This window comes from Manis javanica, chromosome 3 (genome assembly GCF_040802235.1).
Source record: "Manis javanica isolate MJ-LG chromosome 3, MJ_LKY, whole genome shotgun sequence".
Classification (NCBI taxonomy): Eukaryota; Metazoa; Chordata; class Mammalia; order Pholidota; family Manidae; genus Manis; species Manis javanica.
Window position 1 is genome coordinate 109,630,450 of NC_133158.1, and position 20,324 is coordinate 109,650,773.

The 20,324-nt window shown below is 35.4% G+C and overlaps 1 protein-coding gene and 1 long non-coding RNA gene across 4 annotated transcripts in view; one reads left to right on the plus strand and one right to left on the minus strand.

The window, feature by feature from the left end:
- The window catches only part of LOC108391273 (uncharacterized), a 355,429-nt gene that overhangs the window by 233,685 nt on the left and 101,420 nt on the right, over positions 1-20,324 (plus strand). The window contains exon 5 of one of the 3 annotated variants that reach the window (XR_005055856.2): positions 1,700-4,877. The exons of the other annotated variants lie outside the window; for them this stretch is intronic. This is a non-coding gene — a long non-coding RNA (uncharacterized lncRNA). Of the gene's footprint in view, positions 1-1,699; positions 4,878-20,324 lie in introns of those variants that run through there. 3 annotated transcript variants of the gene reach the window in all.
- Positions 1-20,324, minus strand: part of CYYR1 (cysteine and tyrosine rich 1) — a 104,497-nt gene that overhangs the window by 6,252 nt on the left and 77,921 nt on the right. Inside the window, exon 3 of the mRNA XM_017650817.3 lies at positions 4,889-5,046. Coding sequence (XP_017506306.1) covers positions 4,889-5,046 — 158 coding nt within the window. The remainder of the gene's footprint in view (positions 1-4,888; positions 5,047-20,324) is intronic.

Sequence of the window (20,324 nt, forward strand, 5' to 3'; positions counted from 1 at the left end):
GCCACATTAGAAATCTGAAACTTAAGATAACTTTTCTGTCCCGTAACACTCTGCTTTACCAGAAACTCAGTATATCCACTCAGCTAGTTCCCAAATGCTAACTGAAGTCTGGGCTCTATACTTACTCCTGGTTCCTTCTCATCCCAAAAAAGGTTGACCCTATGGGCCCAGCCAATCCAGTATTTTCTATTTTTCTCTTCCTTGTTCTTTATTCTTTATCATGTAAAAACTTCCAGCCTTCCACGCATTTTGCAGTTCTCCACATGAAGACTGTCCAGTTCATGAAGTGTAAATAAAGTTTGTATCACTTAAATTGTCTTCTTTAATCATTTTTAACACTTGGACTTTCTTGGCTTCAAAACTTTCTCACTCTTGTTATGACCAATAATGGCACCATTTTGCAAATCTGACCACTACTCTTTATCTTTCTAGAATACAGATTCCAACACATCTTGGACCTTACCTTGATTTCCAATTTACTGATGGCAGTGCAAAAAAAAAAAATTAAATTGGTGTCACCTCTTTCCTGTCTTCATGTCTTTCTTTGTTCAGCTTATATCATGGTCCACCACTAAAATTATTTCTGTGCCTATATCATCAACTTTCTTATCTTTTTCTCTCCCCAAAACTCCAATCCTGATTAATCCAACATTTTGGATACCCCAGATCTGTATCTAGGAACTTAATGTGGCTAGAGAAAAATGCACAGTCATGCTGACTGATTTCATTTTAAATGATGCATGACCATATTCTTAAGTGTCCAGGCCTTGAGAATTGCTTAGAAATATGCATTTCTTTAGACATTCCACCACCCTCATTCTCTGAGATAACCATTTTATACTTTTTTCTTTCTCCTTAACAGCTCCTCAACCCACTTTCAGCACAAGACTTGCTTTTCATTTCGCTAAGAAAATAGGCACAATTAGAAGAGATCATCCTCATGTCACCAAATCCTCTCATGAGTACATGAAAGTCTTTCCATTTTCAGTACATACACTATACTAATAAGGTTGCCCTCATTCGTGAATTCACTGTTACAAATGGAGTTTCGATTTCTTAATGAAGTATTTCCAAGAGATTTTAAAGATTACAAGCTAGTAATTTTATAGAATGTTCTTCATCTTGGGTTTGTCAGGTATTTTTTTCATGCTAAGATACCAGCCAAATTACTGCATGCATGAAGTTGAGTTATCCTTAGACTAACACTCAAAGGTGCAAGATATTCATTTGCCCTTCTTTGGTGTGAATTTTTACCACCTGGTCAAAATGTCATCTGTTTTCTCCACTGTGCAGTTACTGTTTTTCCCCCTGTAGCTAACAAGAAATTCGAGAGGTAGACACTAAGTGCATGCACATGTCCTGCTCTTCAGCAACCTTTCTCTCCAGATTTAGCATTGATTGATGATTCTTGTCCTAAGCCTTTCTTAAGAAAGCTTTGAAATGATTTTTCCAAATCCTCTCTACATGTATTCTTTGCATTTTTGTTAGCAAGACCCCTCCCCACCTTTCTTCTCTGTTGTTTAACTGTCTCAGTCAATCAGTCAATCAATTAGTTAATTATCTGGGGACTCAATAATGTACTCCAAATCTCAATTTTCTTGATAGTATTGGAGTCCGTTGTTTCCCTTTTGTTGGCATTTGATTTTTCTGTCTTTGACACTTTTTCTGTTGCAATCTTTTTTGTATAATTTTCTTTCAGGTGTGTATCATCCGAAACTATTTTTTAAAAAATGATCACTGTCTTTCATTTACATCGAAGTTCTGGGCAGTAGAGGTAAGTAATAATTGTTATTTTCACAATGATGATTTTAAGAATAATTATAATTAAACAGACACTGTTCATTCTGCCCAACATGGCAGGAATAAAAAACTATTTTGGAAGGTCACTGTCTAACAAAGGGTCAGGTGTGTGATTATCTTCTGTTGGTAATCTCCTCCCCAGTGCAAAGTAATGATGTCCACTGTTGGATTCCCCACTGAGTGCTTTCACCAAGGGAAGATAAACTTCACTACATTATTTTCTATTCTTTTAAGTGCCCTCCAGGCTGTAGGACTATACAGTAACTTGGGTTGTTATCTCAGTAATCACAGGATTAATTCAGTAATGTGGGTAAAAACACAATTTCCAGAGATGAAAGACATTGAAAACATTCGGTGCTATTTTGTGTTGTTTCCTAATCCTTTAAGTAAAAGCTTAATTAGTGACTTAGTGACTTTGAGAAGGAAATGAGAAGTAATCAAGAACATTATGTTTTTGTAGACCTACTCTTTTTGCAGCAAAAATGCTTCCACCATAAGGTTTATTATGTTTCTTGCATTATTCAGTTCCCAGAACAGTGCATTTACTGAAAACACATCATGCCATTGTGATTTGACAGTGTAAGTAAGGCTACTATTTTAAAAAACATGTTTCCATGCATGAAATGGAAACTTCAAACCCAAGAAAACAAAGACCTCATGTTAAAATATTTTCTGTCTTCTAATTTTATAAAAATTTTTAAAAAATATTTTAAGTTTAATTTTAACTAAACTTGTTTTCATCAAGCAGTAGTGTATCTGGAAAGCAGTGTTTTTCCTTGCCTTCTCTCCAAAGTCTCTGTATGACTCCCTTCTCTTCTTATTTTGGATTATGGGTTGACCAGGTAAAAATGGGGAGATGTGAGGAATAAAAAATCATTCCCCCTACTTTTTTCCTTCTACTCTAGTCCTAACATTGTTATGCTAATAACCACAGCCATATTCTTAGTTAAGTTAGGAAGATTCAAAATTGTGAATGTCTTTTGTAGTAAGTAAAAACTACATATTCTGTGTGGAATTTAAGGTAAATTCTCTAGGTAGTAGAGAAATTCTCTAGAGAGTTCCTCTAGGAGAAAGAGTTCCTCTAGGTAGGGACTAAATCAGATCTTATCATGAGTTGTGCTCTTTATTCATTCAGCCATGTCTCCTGGGTGCCCATTGTGTGTATGTCCCAGGCGCAAAAGTTTGGAATTGAAAAATAGACTATGATTGGTGCCTCATGAAGCTGATGTTCTAGAAGGAGGGGATGGATAATAAAAAATATACATAATGGTTAGGTGAGTGATATGGTATCTTAGAAGAGTAAAAGCACTCTGGAAAAAAATAGGGTGTAGTCAGGAGGATTAGGGTGCTGTGGGAGGGATACAGTATAATCTCAAATAGAGTGGTCAGGGCAGGCTTCATTCAGGAGGTGACCTTTGGTCAAATATGTGAATTAATGAGGGAGTTGGTATTCTAGGAGAGGCCGTAAGAGGGGAGTGTGCCCTGTGTGTTCACAGAACCCTTTTACTTTGGGTAAAATAAGGAACCACTGGCTTTGACTCTTCTGGGGGAAATGGGAAGCCACTGAAAGATTTTGTGCAGAAATGTGACATGACTTGAAACCTACTTTAACACATTCAATCTGGCTACTATGTTTTAAATGGACCCTCGGGAGCCAAGGGTGGATGCTGGGAGAGTAGTTAGGTCACCACAGTTGTGCAGGCGAGAGCTGATGGCTACCACCAGGGAAGGACAGTAGGTACTGTGGGAAGCAGTCAGATACTGCCTGTAGTTTGAAGATGGAGCTAAAAAGTTTTCCTGGTAGAGGACATGTAGACTTGAGGGAAAGAGAGGAGTAAAGCATGTTGCCAAGGTTTCTAACCTGAAACCCTGGCAGGCTGAAGATACCATCAGCTGAGATGGTAAAGGCTGTGAGTGGAGGAGGATTTGGGGAGATAACGGAAGTGCAGCTTTAGACATATTAAATTTGAGATATCTATCAAACATTTAAGTGGAGATATCCAGTCGGCAGTGGGATAATGAATCTGACATTCCGGAAAGAGGTTTGAAATGGAGACATCTAACTGCAAAGCATTAGCATACAAATACTACTTACTATAACCTATGAGACCTTACTACACTATGAGACCTAATTACATAATTAAAGAAATTAGTATAGCTAGAAGATAGAAGGCACAAAACTGAGCTATGAGGCACCAAAGATGAAGATGGAGGAACCAACAGAAGAGGAACAGAAGTGATCATTCTCACATTCATCTGGCATGTACTCCCTCCAGTTCAAGATGATAGGAAAAGGGTTAAGAGAGGAAAGAAGTTATCAGGGAATTGATACACAGGGCAGACTGCATGTAGAAAGTACCCCCTTCCTCTTCTATAGGGATGGAGAGGACATGAATATGGATAGCAAATTATTTTCCTAACAATGTGTTAAACTTAGAACTTGACTCTTTTTTGTATGTCAGATTGTACCCAAACAGATGGACTTAGAAAGCACTGCTGAAATAACCTACTGTAAAACACAGTATTTTGTTACAGAGTCTTATGAGTTCTATATTTTTAAATGTGGAACTTCTAGCAGATTGTTAACAAACACTTGTCAAATTATTAATATATGACCTTTGCTCTTTGTTTATAATTTTAATATGTTAAAACTGTTTTCTTTACATAAAGGAGACACATAAAATCTTCCTTTAATATTTTTTTCAAAGCATACCTACCTATTGAAAGAGATGCTAGTTTATTCAGACATGTAGCTAATACTTTCTCTATAATTATTTGTCAGGACTCTCTGGCACACAAATACAGTGAATGTGAATTGTCTATTTCTCTTAAACTGAGTGATTAGCAATTGTAGTCAATGAGACAAACATCGAAAATATGAATTTCTTCAAATATGAGGTAGATTTTATTACTTAAATCAAGTAATCTCCATTGAAAAGTAGACCTTCAATCTACATAAATTTAGAAATACCCTACATACTTGGGAGATTATTCCAGTGAAAGTCTCTAATGTTTCCTCTCTCCAAGGAGTAGAGCGTAACTAACAAATCTGAGTCTTCTTTCAGAAGGAGTAAGCAATTTTGCTTACCAGGATAGGAGGAGATGGCATTGATGTGGGTGGCCCTGATGACACCCACCCGGGTTCCGCGGTTGTTTTTCATGCACATGCAGATACATATGGCAATTCCAGCAATGACCCCCATGATGAATACAATTCCAAACACGATGCCGGCAATCGCTGTGCCACTAAAAAGGAAAAACAAAAGTACATTTATTGAAAAGTGTCATAAAGATTCCTCAGCTTTTCAAGTGGCTCCATGACTACGTAACAGATGCTCCTTCACAAATGTCCTTAAGGATAATGTTAAAAAGATAATTCCCTAAATTGGTCAAGGAAATAGCTTTGTGTATTTCAATGGGTAAGAAAAAGTTACAAACCTTCAGGGGATCCGATTCCAGCACAGGAAACCTATCGTTCAGATTCTGGTGTTAAAAACATATGTATTTCTAGAAAGCACAATTCTCCAGATATGCTCTCTCAAATAATAGAACCATTCAGCTGTGTAATTAAACAGCAATGAATTTATCTGTTGTCTGTGAGTATGTGTGTTTAATGAAAACTTGATAAATGCCAAAATATTAAATAAAATTTAAGTTACCTGGATTGAAACTCTCCACAAAGTTAAACTAGAATATTTTGTTCTTAACAAAACAAAGAAAACCAAATGAAACATGTTTTTATTATTATTATCCAGAGCACATTTATGATAAACAGTGTTCTCATTAAATTCAGGAACAATGTAAACAAAACCTCTGTTTTATTGATGTTAACTTTTTTCTCCATAATATTAGTCTACATTTATTCCACCATGGGTAAATCTTTATCAAAATGTAATTTTTCAATAGGCAGTATTATTTCTAGCAATGCTTCCTAAGGAAACACAGCACGTGTGGGTGCAGATAATGTAACAAAGATATTCATCAAGTGCAATTACTAATACTCCTGATTGTCTTCTTACAAAAAGTTTCAAGGCAGATAAACGTTTTGAGTCCTTGCATGCCTGAAAATGATTTAATGCTACACTTTCACTTGATTGATAGTTTGTCTGGGAATGGAATTCTAAGCTGAAAGACATTTCTCGAAAACATGAGGTCATTGTTCATTGCCTTCTAGAATTTGACATATAGAGAAATCTAATATTCTAATTACTTTGTATGCTACTCTTTCTTCTTCTTGTTTCTTTCTGCAATCTCTTAGCATTTTCCTCTTCTAGTATTCTGAAATTTCACAATGTGCTTGGATTTTTTAAAAAATTTGTTTTGCTAGGTCCTTAGAGTTTTTCGTGTGTTGGAGACTATGCATATTCTTCAGTTCTTGAAAATGCTCATAAATTGATAATTTTCTTTCCACCATTTTTTCCGTTTCTCTTTCTGGAAGCTTATTTTGAAATAAGCCTCTGAACATCCTAGATAACTTCTCTAAGTTTTCTTATCTCTGTTTTCTTGAACTAATTTCTGAAAAATTTCATTAACTTTATGTTTCAAAGTTTTATTGAAGTTTGAATTTCAGCTACTATATTTTTAATTTCCACATTCTCTATCTTATCCTCTTTTGTACCCTCTCTTTTTTATAGTGTCCTGTATTGTTTTCATGTATGTAATTTCTTCTCTTAATCTCTGAAGATACTAATAATACAGTTTTTGAAAATTTCTCTATTCTCTGTATTTCCTCTGTCTTCTTTAGGTTCCTTTTTGTTTCTTGTTTATTTTGATCTGTTTCATATTTGACATTCTCCTTAAATATCTGTTGATCCCTGAATCTCCTCCTATTTAAAAAAGAGGCACTAAATAGATACTTGGAAGTTCAGTGTGCAAGGCCAGAATTGAACAGGTGAACTCAGGTAGAGGATCACGTGAAGCCAGTTCCCATAGTTTTTTTCTTTGGGGCTGTTCATTCTTCTCCTTAAAAGGCTCCTCTAATTTTATACTTGGTGTGTATGAGCCAGGCTGCCAGTTTCCTCAGTACTGGGGTTTTACCCATAAGGACGTGAACTTTCACAAATTGTTCAGGCTTTCAGATAAGAGACTCAATCTCCCTCTGCTATTATGGCAGAGACTTTCAGGATATGGCTCAAGTGACATAATTTTTAAGGTTTAGAAGCATGATTTCTGAAGCCAGACTGCATGGGTTCCAACTGTAGCTGGGTAACCCTGGGAAAATTGCTCAATGTCCCAGTTTTTTAATAATGAAATGAAGTTCGGGTTGGTGCTGACCTGACTCTTCTCACAAATTCCATGTCATGAACTATCTGTTCTCCTGGACTCATTTGCCAGATAAATAAATTCTTATTCTCAGTATTATGTGAACATCTATACTATACCTTTCTAGGACAGTTCCAAAATCTCTCAACCCAAAGCCTTAGGGCCAGACATGTCTTATAAGTCAGGAATTTTAGTATTTTGGAAAGAGAATATGGTACATATACTGTATATTGTATGATACTCCCAGGGCCAGCATCCTGAGCATTAACAAATTTATATTTCTGCAGTAAAGATGGGAATGTTAACACTTGTGAATTACATAGAGACTAGGAAAAGGTGCCAGGTTCATTCAGGTTCAGTGTTTCTACAAATTGACATATATAAAACCTTTCGGTTTCCAGAGGTTTTTGAGGATTTCATAGTTGCAGATAAAGGATTGTGAACCTGTATTTGTACTTTTCAGAAGAGATTTTCTCTCTATGTTTCCCCACTTATTTAAGAAAACAGAATACCATTGAGAATTCCAACAGACTCCATTAAAATATTCCTACATGTATTTTAACTCTGTTAGTAAATTATGAATGCAGAATGTGAGACATATTTGGATGTGCTGTCATTAGTAATTAAAGAATGTCAGAGTCTGGCAGTTCAATAAATAATTCTTTTCCAGAAAAAAAAATGATCAAAGGAAATAATTTTAATAAAACTAAAAGTAGTCTGGAAATCTTTTTATTGTAATTTTCAGGTCTAAATAAGATTAAACTGAAGAGCTTAATTAATGTTCCAGAAATAATCAATGGCCCAATTATTCAGGCATAGAGTTTCCCAAGTATGTGTTACGGGAACTGTTAAGATATCAAATTGGGACATATTTATATTCATTAATTCCTTTTTTAAATAGAGGAAAGTAGAAAATTAGTCACATTTTGTTTTCTTCTTGGCAGCTCCAGCAAAAGTGCCTGCACTTGAGGTCAATGATGAAGTTGCAAATAATGTGTTAAATGAGGTTTTTTGATTAAATCATGATTTTGGTGCCTTTGATCTTTTGCTACCCATTAGCAATTGTAAATTAGTTATTTAAGACATGGTATATAAAACTTATACCATCATTTCCTGTGTTATTAATTAAAAGAGACAATAAACAGTAACCTCTGGCATATAAATAATTTGGTTTAGTCAAGTGTTGGAAGGAGAGAAGTTACTAATCTGAGAAATTTGGCACCATGAAAACCTTGAAAAAAAGGTTAGGGATGTATTTTTTTAAAGCACTGCAAAGTTTGCATATTTCCCCCTTTTTAAAAAATTATTTTGAAATGATGATAGATTCTCAGGAAGTAGTAAAGCCAGTATAGAGAGGCTCTATGTATCCTTCATTCAGTTTCCCCCAGTAGTTAAATCTTAGGTAACAACTATCGTACAACAATAAAACCAAGAATTTGACATTGGTACAAAGTGTGTGTATGGTTCTGTGCCATTTTAACACATGCTGAGATTCATGCAATCACTGCCACCAGAAGGATACAAAACTGTTCCATCACTACATATATTTCCCTTGTGTAATCCTTTAAAGTCACATCCACCCCTCATCCCCACCATTAATAACTGCTCCAACCAATCTGTTCCCCATTTCTATAATTTGTCATTTCAAGAGTGTTATACAAATGGAATTGTAGTATGTGACTTTTGAGATGGCCTTTGTTTTTCAGCATAATACCCTTGGAATACATTTTAGTTTTTATGTGTATGAATACATTCCTTTTTATTACTGAGAAATATTCCATGGTGTAGATGGTAACGCAGTTTGTTTAACCATTACCTACTATAATGGAAATTTTGGTTATTTCCAGTTTTGCTTTTACAAATAAAGCTGCTACGAACAATCATGTACAGGATGTTGTGTGGACATAGTATTCATTTCTCTGGGTTAAATGCCCCAAAGTGGAATTCCTGGGATATTTGATAAAAATATGTTTGATTTTTAAAGACAGTGACAAACTATTTTCCACAGTGGCTGTACTATTTCACATTGCGACCAGCAGTGTATGAGAGACTCAATTTCTCTGCATCCTTGCTAGCACTCAGTACTGACATCATTTTTTATTTTAGCTGTTTTAATAGGTATGTAGTGATATCTCATTGTAATCCTAATTTACATTTCCCTAATGGCTAGTGAGGTTGAACATCTCAGGAGCTTATTTGCCTTTCATATATCTTCTTCAGTAAAATGTCTCTTTATGACTTTTACTCATGTTCTCATTGCATTGTCTGTGTTTTTACTGTTAAATTTTTGAGTATCATATAAATCTACATGAATCTTTTATCATATCTATAGTTTACAAGTATTTTATCCAAGTCCATAGTTTGTCTTTTCATCTGCTTAACAGTCTTGCAGAGCAAAATTTTTTTATTTTAATGAAGTCCACTTTTTCAATTTTTTTCTCTTATGGATTGTGCTTTGGGTGTCATATCTCTTCACCCAGTCCTAGGATCTAAAGATTTCTCCTATGTTTGCTTCTAATAGATTTATAGTTTTATGTTTCATATTTAAACCTTTGATCCATTTTGGTTTAATTTTTGTGTAATGTGTCACCTTAGGTTGAGATTGATTTTTTGCCCATATGCTCCAGGACCATTTATTGAAAACACTCTCCTTCCTCTATTGATGGCTTTTGTACCTTTGTAAAAGAATCAGCTGGCCATCCTTGTTTGGGACTATTTCTGGGTTCTGTATATCTTCCTGTTGTTTTATAAATGTTGTTTATAAATAGTGTTTCATAAATGTTGCTTAGATTCAGTTGGTTGATGGTGTTGTTCAGTTCCTCTATATCCTTGTTGATTTTCTGTCTAGTTGTTCTACTAACTGATGAGGGAGAGATGTTGAAATCTTCAGTGATAATTGAGGATTTATCTATTTCTCCTTCTAGTTCTATCAGTTATGTTCTATCACATGTTTTGCAGCTTCTCTGTTTTCTGTAGGCTCCCCACGTTGATCTTTCCTGGTAGATGTTGGGTTGGAACTGTACTTTTGTTCTGTGCTGTTTAGCTGTAGTCAAATTGTTATTGTCTAAAAGTTTTCTGCTTGCTAGACAGCCTTTTTGTGGTGCTTTAGCTGGAGAGACCAGGCTTTTGTTGGGGCTCTTACTGTATGCACCCATTGGTGTTTCTGTGTTGCCAGTTACCTCCAAGTCTGGTATAAATGAGTCAAAAAGAAAAACCAGTTTTGTTCTTTAGCTCACAAGATTCCTAGCTGCCCCGTCTTCTCTATACCTTTCAGAGTTTTGTTTGTTTTTATATAATATCTAGGGTCTTAAAGTTATAGTTACAGGGAAAAAAAAGGAAAATTATGTGTACTCTGGTAATGTAATTTTGAAAAATAAAATACTGCAAAAATATTGTTTAAAATTATAGTGATTTTTTTAAAGCACTATATATAAATAACTTTATAGACGAGATGAAAATTGTGATGAATATCTTTAAAGAGACAGCTTTTAACATCACTTAGGCTTTTAAGGCAAAAACATTATATGTATGATTCCAAATCTTTTCCTATACGTTGAAGATACTCACAAAGTCTTTAACAAATACATGACTCAAGCTATCTCAACCATATTTATAAAACCATTATGGAACTATCATCCAAAAATTCTTTCTCTCTGATGAAAGCATTTCTTAATGACACCTCTTAATTCTTAAATCAAACCTGAAAGGGCATTTTCTTGGCAAAGAAAGAAATATAACTTCTTTTTGATGCTGTTAATTTTTAAAATTCCAACTATTGATTTTCTGGATTATAAAGCATAATTTGGGTAAATATATATGCAAAGAGAATTTTCTGTTTTCAGGAATTCTGAATTTCAGAAATAATTATCTTCTCATGATATTTAATAATTTTGTGTGAGCTTAGTACGAACAAAACATTCAGCATTCAGTTTTCTTGCTTCCATAAATCAACTGGTAAAAAATCCAAGGTTGAATGAGCAAATCATTCTTTTTAATTATTCATTGTAATTATTTATAGTGAATGCTTTTTAGTCATTTTAGTCCAAGAGTAGGCAAACTAAGGACATGGGCCAAATGTTGGGCCAAAAGTTGTTTTAGTAAATAAAGCTTTATTGGAACAAAGCCAAAACCATTTGTTCACATGTTGTTTGACTGCTTTGGTGCTATGTCAGAGTTGAGGATTTGTGAGACCACATGGCCTACAAAGTCTAAAATATTTACTCTCTAGCCCTTTATAGAAAAGTATATACTGTGAATAAGTTAGTGCTACTCTTCCTTAGATGACTTTTTCTACAAAGTTATCCTACTAATGATATTGTAACAAAGCAAATGGTAGCATAGACAGGGCATTTTTTACTGAAAATCTAACATTCTGTGTTATTGGAAGCTCTCTTAATTCCATTATTTAGAAACTCATAAGAGTTGTAAGGTTTGAATACTCTTTTTCATTATACCAATTAATATTACTTACTATAATACATTTCTGATGCTACTTCAAAACAAAAATTACACATGCTTTGTGTATAATAAAAAAATAAACATTGGTTGTTGTCCCAGGTTCCTGGTTGACAGCTCTTAAAACATTTAAAATTCCTGGAGTGATAAAAATGTCTTTTGTTTGCTCATGAGATGATTCGTGGGTGGGGGCCCTCAGAGCACTAAGAGGGGGCTGTTTGTCAGAAAGACCAAAGCATGATTAGAGGAACTTTTAGCTCCACTTCCAACATCAGTGGAAAGGGGATGGAGACTGGAGATTTTGTTACTCACCAAAGGCCAGTGATTTAATCCATCATGCCCACACAAAGAAACCTCCGTAAAAGCCCATAAAAACCATGGTGGGGTCCAGATGCCTTATGGGTTGGTAACACACTGTGGTGCTGGGAGGATGGGCACCTAGAGAGGGCATAGAAGCACTGGAAGCTCCATACCCATGCCCCCATACTTTGGCCCATGTATCTCTTCCATTTAGCTGTTCCTGAGTTAAGTCCTTTATAATAAACTTGTAATAGTAAGCAAAATATTTTTCTTAGTTCTTCGAGTTGTTCCAGCAGGAGGGGGTTGCAGAAATCCCTGACTTTATAGCCAAGTTGGATGCAAGTGTGGGTAACCTGGGGACCCAATACTTGTGGGACTAAGCCCTTCAACCTGTGAAGTCTGACACTAACTCCCAGTAGTTAGTGTCAGAAATGAATTCATGGACATCCAATTGATAAGAGAATTGGTTGGTGCCTGGAGGAAAAACATGCGTCCTTTACTTTTCTCCAAAAATCTTTGTAGATGCTTAAGTATCCGTATTTGTTATTAGCTCCATGGGTGGCTATTGGCCACTTGCTGACAGTGAAAAAGTATTGAACAAAATTATGGATTGAAAATTTTTACCAAAATGAGACTTCATAAGCAACATATCAAATACATTTGTAATGGCTGTAATGATACTATGAATCTGCAGTTTACAATAAGGATCAGAGATAATATATTTCATTCCATAAATAGCTTTTCATAAGTAAGAGATTCTAATAATCTTTTGTTACAATAATATTTATAGTTTTAGGTTCAGCACTGCTACACAGCAACTTAATAGACATTGTGACATGGTTATAGTATTAAATAATACTATTTAATGCTATTAAATTATTTAGTAAATGGTAGATATAAAAAGAATATCATTGTAATATTTTCCTTCTTTTCTGACATAATCAATTTACAAATGCATTCTATAAAACTGCATAATACAAAGGACTTATGAATATTCTGTGCAATAATTTAATAATATCAGTCCTAATAGGAAAATAAAAAAGGCCATAGAGATATTTGAAGCCCCATGTAAAATATAAGCAGAAAAAGCATTTTTATCTTTTTATTAATGAAGGATTATTAAATAACCCTATTTATTTATGATAATCCATATGTAATGAATGAAAACAATGAAAAAAATACCATTGGACTGAAAATGCCCATGAGAATAAAGCTTAGAAAAATTCTTCTTCAGACAATTTCATTTGCTCAATTGTTTTTTTAGCCAACAAATTTAGGAATTAAAATATTATAACACAGTATTTTCATGTTCAAAAGTCTTCAGAGCCAATATTTTACTGTAAACTTGTCAATTTATTAAATACAGAATTCAGCAATTCTCTGACTTGCTTACTTTAAAAATGATGCATTTTCCTCTCTGTTACTTTAATAAATCAGTACAGAATGGTTAGAAAAGCAAACTCAATGGTTTTCAATAGTGAGTATTTAGTTCTGTGTAATGGGATAGGACCCCAAAACTATCTATGTCTATATTTATCTATATCTAGCTGTATGTACATGTAAATATATATACTCACACAGATAAGGAGTACACACACACATATATATATATACACACACATATACACACTATATACATATATACACTAAAGTAAGATAACTTCAAGTTGCTAAATTATTACTTAATAATGTTATAATTCCTTGTGTAAAATGCATAGAAACAACAATTCATATTACTTTCCCAGTAAGTCTGTATTACTTGCAAAAAAAATCCTGTAAAATTAAGATATTCCAAAGATGTTTATTTTGCTTTTTTCATGTCATTTCAGTAATCTTTATTAACTTCATACAATGTCATCTAATCCTCTTTCTTGGGGCTTTATAGATAACCTTTCTGTTATCAGAATATTAAGATTAGAAACTAAAGTTTCTTTAAATGAATAAATTTGCCGATTTACTTACCCAACCCCTATAGTAGACAATTGTCTACCTCAATATCTGTCTTTTATATTTCCCTTGATAAAACAACTCTTGGTGGTTAACTGGGTATATGACTATCTGAAATAGATACTGTATCTTCCAGATACCCTTAAAGCTAGTCTTCTATGATGTGATAAAGTTCTGGAAAATAAGTTGTAAGTAAAATATTTTGTGACATCTCTCAAGAAACCTCCTTAAAAGATGGCTGGAATGAGCTTTTGTCCATTGTGCATCTTACTCTCCATCCTGCTTCTGAAATATGTGTGTAATGCTGCACTCTATCTCCATGTTGAACCATGACAGTCCTCCTAGGGGTGGAGGAGCTATGAGTTTCACGGAGTGTGCTTCTTTAATAGCTATATGGAGATGCTATATCAGCTCTGTTTGCCTATCTCTGAAATTTTTTGAAATAGAGAGAAACGAACTATTTTTTAAAATTTCATTAAGATCTCTGTTATTTCATTTGAGAGAGAGAAAGTGTATGATTGTGGTTGATATGATGCTTGCCCTAATCTTACCTAGTACAATTCCTTTGCCACAATTAGCACACAGTATAAACAAAGAGAAATCTTTAATGTGGAAACAGCAGTTTTAAAGAACATACAGATCCTCTGAGATCCCCATGAAAAGGTTCCAAAAAGGGATACCAGAATCAAGAAAGCATGAGACTGCATCCAACTTCTATTAAATTAGGATCATTTATCTTACATTACATATAGAGATAAATTTCTAAGATTCATTGAGAGACCTTCAAGAAATCTCTACATTGCCTAGTTGTCAAAAGTGATACAAAATGATAATAAAAAATTGTCTTAACTATGTTGTGAATGGTAGGGTGATCTATACAATAACATTTTATCACTGGAGTTCAATGGAAAATGATTTGATCGATGAAGAAAGCAAGATTAATTCAAGCCAAAAAGTACCCTTGAGAATTGGTTGGTTTGCGGTTATCTCCATTGATCAAATTTTATGAACAAAAGCCCAATCCCAAAAATAGATTCATAAAATGAGTTCAGTGAAGATGAAATGTGTATAATAAAATAGTAGTATTAATAATAGCAATTATTTGCATTTCATTCAGGAAAACAGGAATTTGAGTAGACTCCATATATTACTTGATATATTCTGTATACTGTGTGGATTCCAAATGTCACATCCAATTAGCTGTAAATATAGCCTTGAAATAGCACAACATAACATATTGTCAAAGTCTAAATGAAGTAATTCATAGTCATAAAAGTTTATAGAACTTTTAGTGCAATATACATGAACATGTTCCATTTACTTGTTTATTTAACAGCAATATTTGGAACAGTAGTGTTGACCCACAATGAAATCAGTTTAATTTTCTACTCATGCTCTTGAGGTGTTTGATTTATTCCTCAGTCATTATACCCACAATTCTAAATGGCTGCCACTGGAAGATAACATTCATTACTTCATTCATGATACGTATACTGAGCATCTACCATGTGCTAGGCCTCTCCTGGGTGCTGATATACAAAGCTAAATGATACATGGTGCCTGCCTATGAAGATTTTAGAGTCAATCTCTAGGCATAGAAGAATAAGACAAGAAAACAATGAAGAATTTTATCATACTCAGCAAAAAAGGTCTGTGTTTTACAAAACAAAGTACAAATGTAATAAATTAAAGTAGTAATGATTTCTTTAATGCTGCTTCTTAGCTGCATGTAACAGTTTTTAGACCCAGAGGATACTGTTTTAAAATAGAATTCAACTCACTTGCTTTGCAGGTGAGAAAACCAAATCTGTGAGAGATTAAAATTAAGGTCTAGTTTCCTGGTAAAGAACAGAGCTCAGTGGTCCTGATTTCCGCCACAGAGCTGTTCATGTTGCAGTAGACTACCCTGTGCTCATTCTCTCATCCACTTGGCGAATGTTTATGGAGTCCCTTCACTGTGCCAGATACTCTACTAAGCACTCAACTAGAAAAATGAACAAAGTCTTGTTGGGAAGTAGAACAGAGAAAAAGAGAAAGGATTCATGGAATGTGTGGGAAATTGAAGCTCTGAGACCTGATGACAGATTGAATTAGGGAGTGAGAATCAAGAAAATAGAATGTCTTCCGTGTGGGTGATTGCCCTTTGCAGCACAATATACAATCCATAAAAATGTGTTGAAATCAAGACTATATGAGACAAGTAATAATAATTCAGATTTAAACAGATACAGCCATTGCACACAGATTTCCCTGCCTGCTGCCTTCTAGTCCTTAAAATGCCCAATTACTTCTGGATGTAATACTCCCATTTATAATGCTTGAGCACACTTCACCCTTTTGAAGTAACCTTTGCTGAAACGTCACACTAAGCTAATTACCTTAACTTGCTTATGATGATTACTTTAGACAGGACTTTGTTCTTTTTCTTTCTATACCTTTTTATCACATTTTGAGTGGGAAAAAAACTGCAAACCAGTTTTTTTAACAGTGATTGTAAGAATTTCTATTGAAAGTCTGTTGAGCTAAAAGTTCTGAGAGTATAAAAGAATTAAGAGATTGAAGCTGATTATAAAAATGCAGAACCCTCAAAATATTCCACTTTCCTTTCCATCAACCCCAGCATGGAGAGTTTCAAATTTCAAATAAATATGGAGGCTCATGCAGTTATTGACTTGGAAGAAGAGTGACTAACTTTCAGGTTTAGGCATTTAAAAAGTTAATAAGGTTCCCATAGAACTTGGGTGGCTGTTGAGGGTTGTAAACCCTTCCATATTAACTACTGAAGCCGGTAACAGACCTTGATGGTGTAAATGATCCCTGGCAAGGAGCCCAAATGCCACCTAACAGTGTTTTCCTTTAAACAGAAAAAAGAGGCTCTACAAACTGCTAGACTATACATTACAAGCTGGCCCACCCACCCAAATAACTGTGGTCCTCTTCCTGGACCTTAGCAAGGCCCCATCCTCTGCTGAGACAAGGTGCAACTGATCACCTTCTGCTGGAGGGATCTGCTATTCTAGGCCTGCCAATGATTTGCTCAGTTCTGACATTTATTATCTGCATACAACTCTCATGAGCCTGGGGCTGCCCAGACTCAAGCCCTAATTACAGCTTTCTGAAGGCCTTGCTCACAAGCTACCTGTGCCAGCCTAATGTGGTTGATTCGAAATTTCACAATTTGGCTTCCTTGGAGGATCTAGCCTCATGTTTATTTTAGTGCTTCTTCACAATTTATTCACAAGCAGCGCATCCTTATCATGGCATCAGTATCATTCTTTCTCACGGTAGATGGCTACCTCTACCTAGCTCCAAACACTTTCTGAGTTTTATGCCTCACAGTTATCTGTGGAAAAAAAACTGATTTCAACCACATCTCATTCCAGTAGATAGAGTCACAGTGAAGGAATGTGACCTAGCTTGACAAATGCCTGTCCCCAGAGCTGCAATATGTCACCAGTGGGGTAATAGAGGTGGTTGATCCAGGAGTAAAGACAAGGGGTTTAGCAAACAGTGGCACAGACATTCACACACACTACCACTTTGTACAGTTGACATTAGTAGGATTCCAGGTCCAAGTTTAAGGTGATGGATATAAGCTAGAATTACAAAAACTGGAGGACAGACAGAGATTAATGCCCCCAAATCTCAATTCTGTCTGTCGTCACCTAAATATATAAGTGATACCACAAAGTCAGAAAGGTAAATTTAGGCAAGTTTGCAGATGTGGAATGATGAGGATTTCTAGTCACCATCTATTCTAGAAAATCTTATTTAAAAAAAAAAGATTTAATCTCAAGGTTGGAAAGAATCATAATATGCAACACCAAATATTTTTTGGTATCTTCTCTAGGTTAGATATGATGTTAGAGATTCAAGGAAAACCAAGACTGGGGAAGACACAGACACACATGCATGTAATTGTATAGCACGGTATTCAATGCAAATGAAGAAGCACAGACTAGGCTGTGTGACAGCAGAGGACAGCACCTAATCCAGATGTTACTGTGTGTGTGTGTGTGTGTGTGTGTGTGTGTGTGTGTGTGTGTGTGTGTGAGCAGAGATTGGGTATACGTGAGCAGAGAAAAAGTATGTTTGAGCAAAAGAGGATGAGGATATGTATGTGTGTTTGGAGGTAACCCCTTCTGAATCTTAAAAGATTAGTGATTAATCAAAGGGAATTGAGGGCTTTAGGACAGAAGCACATTTCAGATCAAAAGAACAACATACAAATGCCAGAGGAATGTAATATATCATGATGTGTTTAAGGGACCATGAAAAGTTAAGAGTTGCTGGAATAGAAAAGAGGTAGGTAAGGCTGGAAAGTAAGGGGTGGGTTCTGGGGGACTGAATACCAGAGTCCTCAGAGACTCTTTAAAGAACTTGGACTCCGTACTAGAGTTTATGGAAAACAAACAAGAGCTATAAGCACAGATCAGTCTACAAGTAGTGTGGAGTGTGTGTACCCAGGCAGTCCTATTAAAGCCCATTGTCATCACCTGGGCAGAAGGCAGTGAAAGCATGAACCTGACAATGGCAGTAAGGCAGAGGGGAGAAGGCGGGAGAGAGTCAAGGACAGCATACAAGGTGAAGTCAGTGCCTTAAAGTCATCAGGTTCAAACTGGCAAAGCATTACTGTAATTCTATAGTATCCACAGTCACCCAAAGCTTTGGACACTCCCAATACTTAAAAGTCACTGAGTCTGGAGGCAGCTTATTCCACTACATAATGATGCCCTGTGAGTGTGTGACACTTCAGTATGGCAGAGTTCACCACTTCTCTTCTCTCTCCTAAGGAAGAGACTTCGCAGAAGGAAAGCTCTGACCCCTCAGAGGAAAGAAGGGAAAGGTCAGGCCCTAGAAGGTGCATAGAGATGGCAGGAGATACTGGTCTGACTTTAACCAAATATGTTTTGAAAAGATGAATATGTTTACAAAGGCCAATATACTCTTTAATAATGTATTACATAAATTTTTAGCATAATAAGCATGTGTGGATAGGAAGTTTACTTTATTTGTATAATTCATGAACTCTTAATTGTCCTCTGAAACTAATACCCTTAAACCTCTGTGAAACATAAATTAAAAATAATAGTTCTTGGAGTTTTTCTTAGATAGCTTCATGCAGTCTGATCTTCCCATGCAGGTCTTTGTGCAGTTTGAATATAATCAGATCAGATGATGTGCAAGGTCCCCTCCAGCAACCTCATCCCACAATTAATTAGCAGAAATTCCACTTTAATAATACAGCTGCTGCAGGTCAAGAAAGGAAAGCAAAGCACAGGTAGAAATCTCAGCCTAATGAGCACTGAAAAAGATTAGAAGAGACTTAAATTTCAATGTGATTTATTAATTACAATCCAAAAAGTACAAATGTCTATGGATATTGGCTAATTGTAATTTAAGCTGCATTTATTCACACAAATATCTTCCCCAACATCTTATCCAATTCTGAGGTAGAAAGAGACTGTCTCTTTTCAGTAATTCTTATATCATTTATTGTCAACATAAGCAACAATTTGTAGCCTGCAGGGATACAATAATCATCAAGGTACTATTAATTATTTAATGTAAGTAATTATAACGGCATATACTCACTCATATTATCTAACTAGCTCATTTCTACTTTGGGAAGATCCAGTTTTGTCTTAAGGATCTTGGCAAAAATGGCTATACCATGACACAATAGTTGGTGTGGAAGATATCTTACATGGTGTTTTTTTATAAAGAGAAAAAATCCAAAAATCAGGTAGATTCTGTGTATTTTAGGGGCAGCTATTATAATATGCTTGAATGTCTCACTGTGTTTTTTGAAATTTCCAACAGACCAGGGAGTTACTGTTATAGCCATGCAACTTACAGGGAAGGAATTTGGCTTGAACCATCAGAGTAGTACCTCTCCATAGTTTTGTCACTTTTGTATGTCTCAGAAGTCAGGTAAACTGCATCTTGTTCCATCTATTAAGACAGGCAAAAGGAGGGGGAGGGGCCTGACAAATAAATTATCCTACTGGGAAGAAGAAAACTAGCCAATATAAACTGTGTAGCCCTGCAGAATAAGATAAACTATAGTTAGTCAAGTAATCTATACTGCCTGTGTAGACAGGCAGAATAGCAAATTACAGTATGGGTCATCACTGTAGATTAAAGATTCTTCTGATCAAATTAATGCAGACTGGGCAGAGAGAGGCATATTCAATAAGAGTACAAATCTTTAGTTCTGAATATTCATCTAAGGCAGTAATGGCCATGTACTCCTCTTCATTTCCCATTTTCCCCTATGTTTCCCAGCTTTCCCTGCATCTTGGAGGGGAGGGGCTGAGTGATTAAGTTTCCCTGACAGAATATAAAATGAAGTGATGCATCACTTCTTGTCAAAGTCGGTTAAGATGCACTGTTTCTTCCTCACCTCCTTTTACTACCTCAGCCTGTCTGTGTGACTGGAGGCAAAGGATTCTGGAATGGGGAGACCTCAATGGAAGAAGGCTGAGTCATTGAGTCATGGCTTGAGAGGGCCATACAGATGAGTTGCTGATGTGATCAAGAAATAAAATGATGTTGGG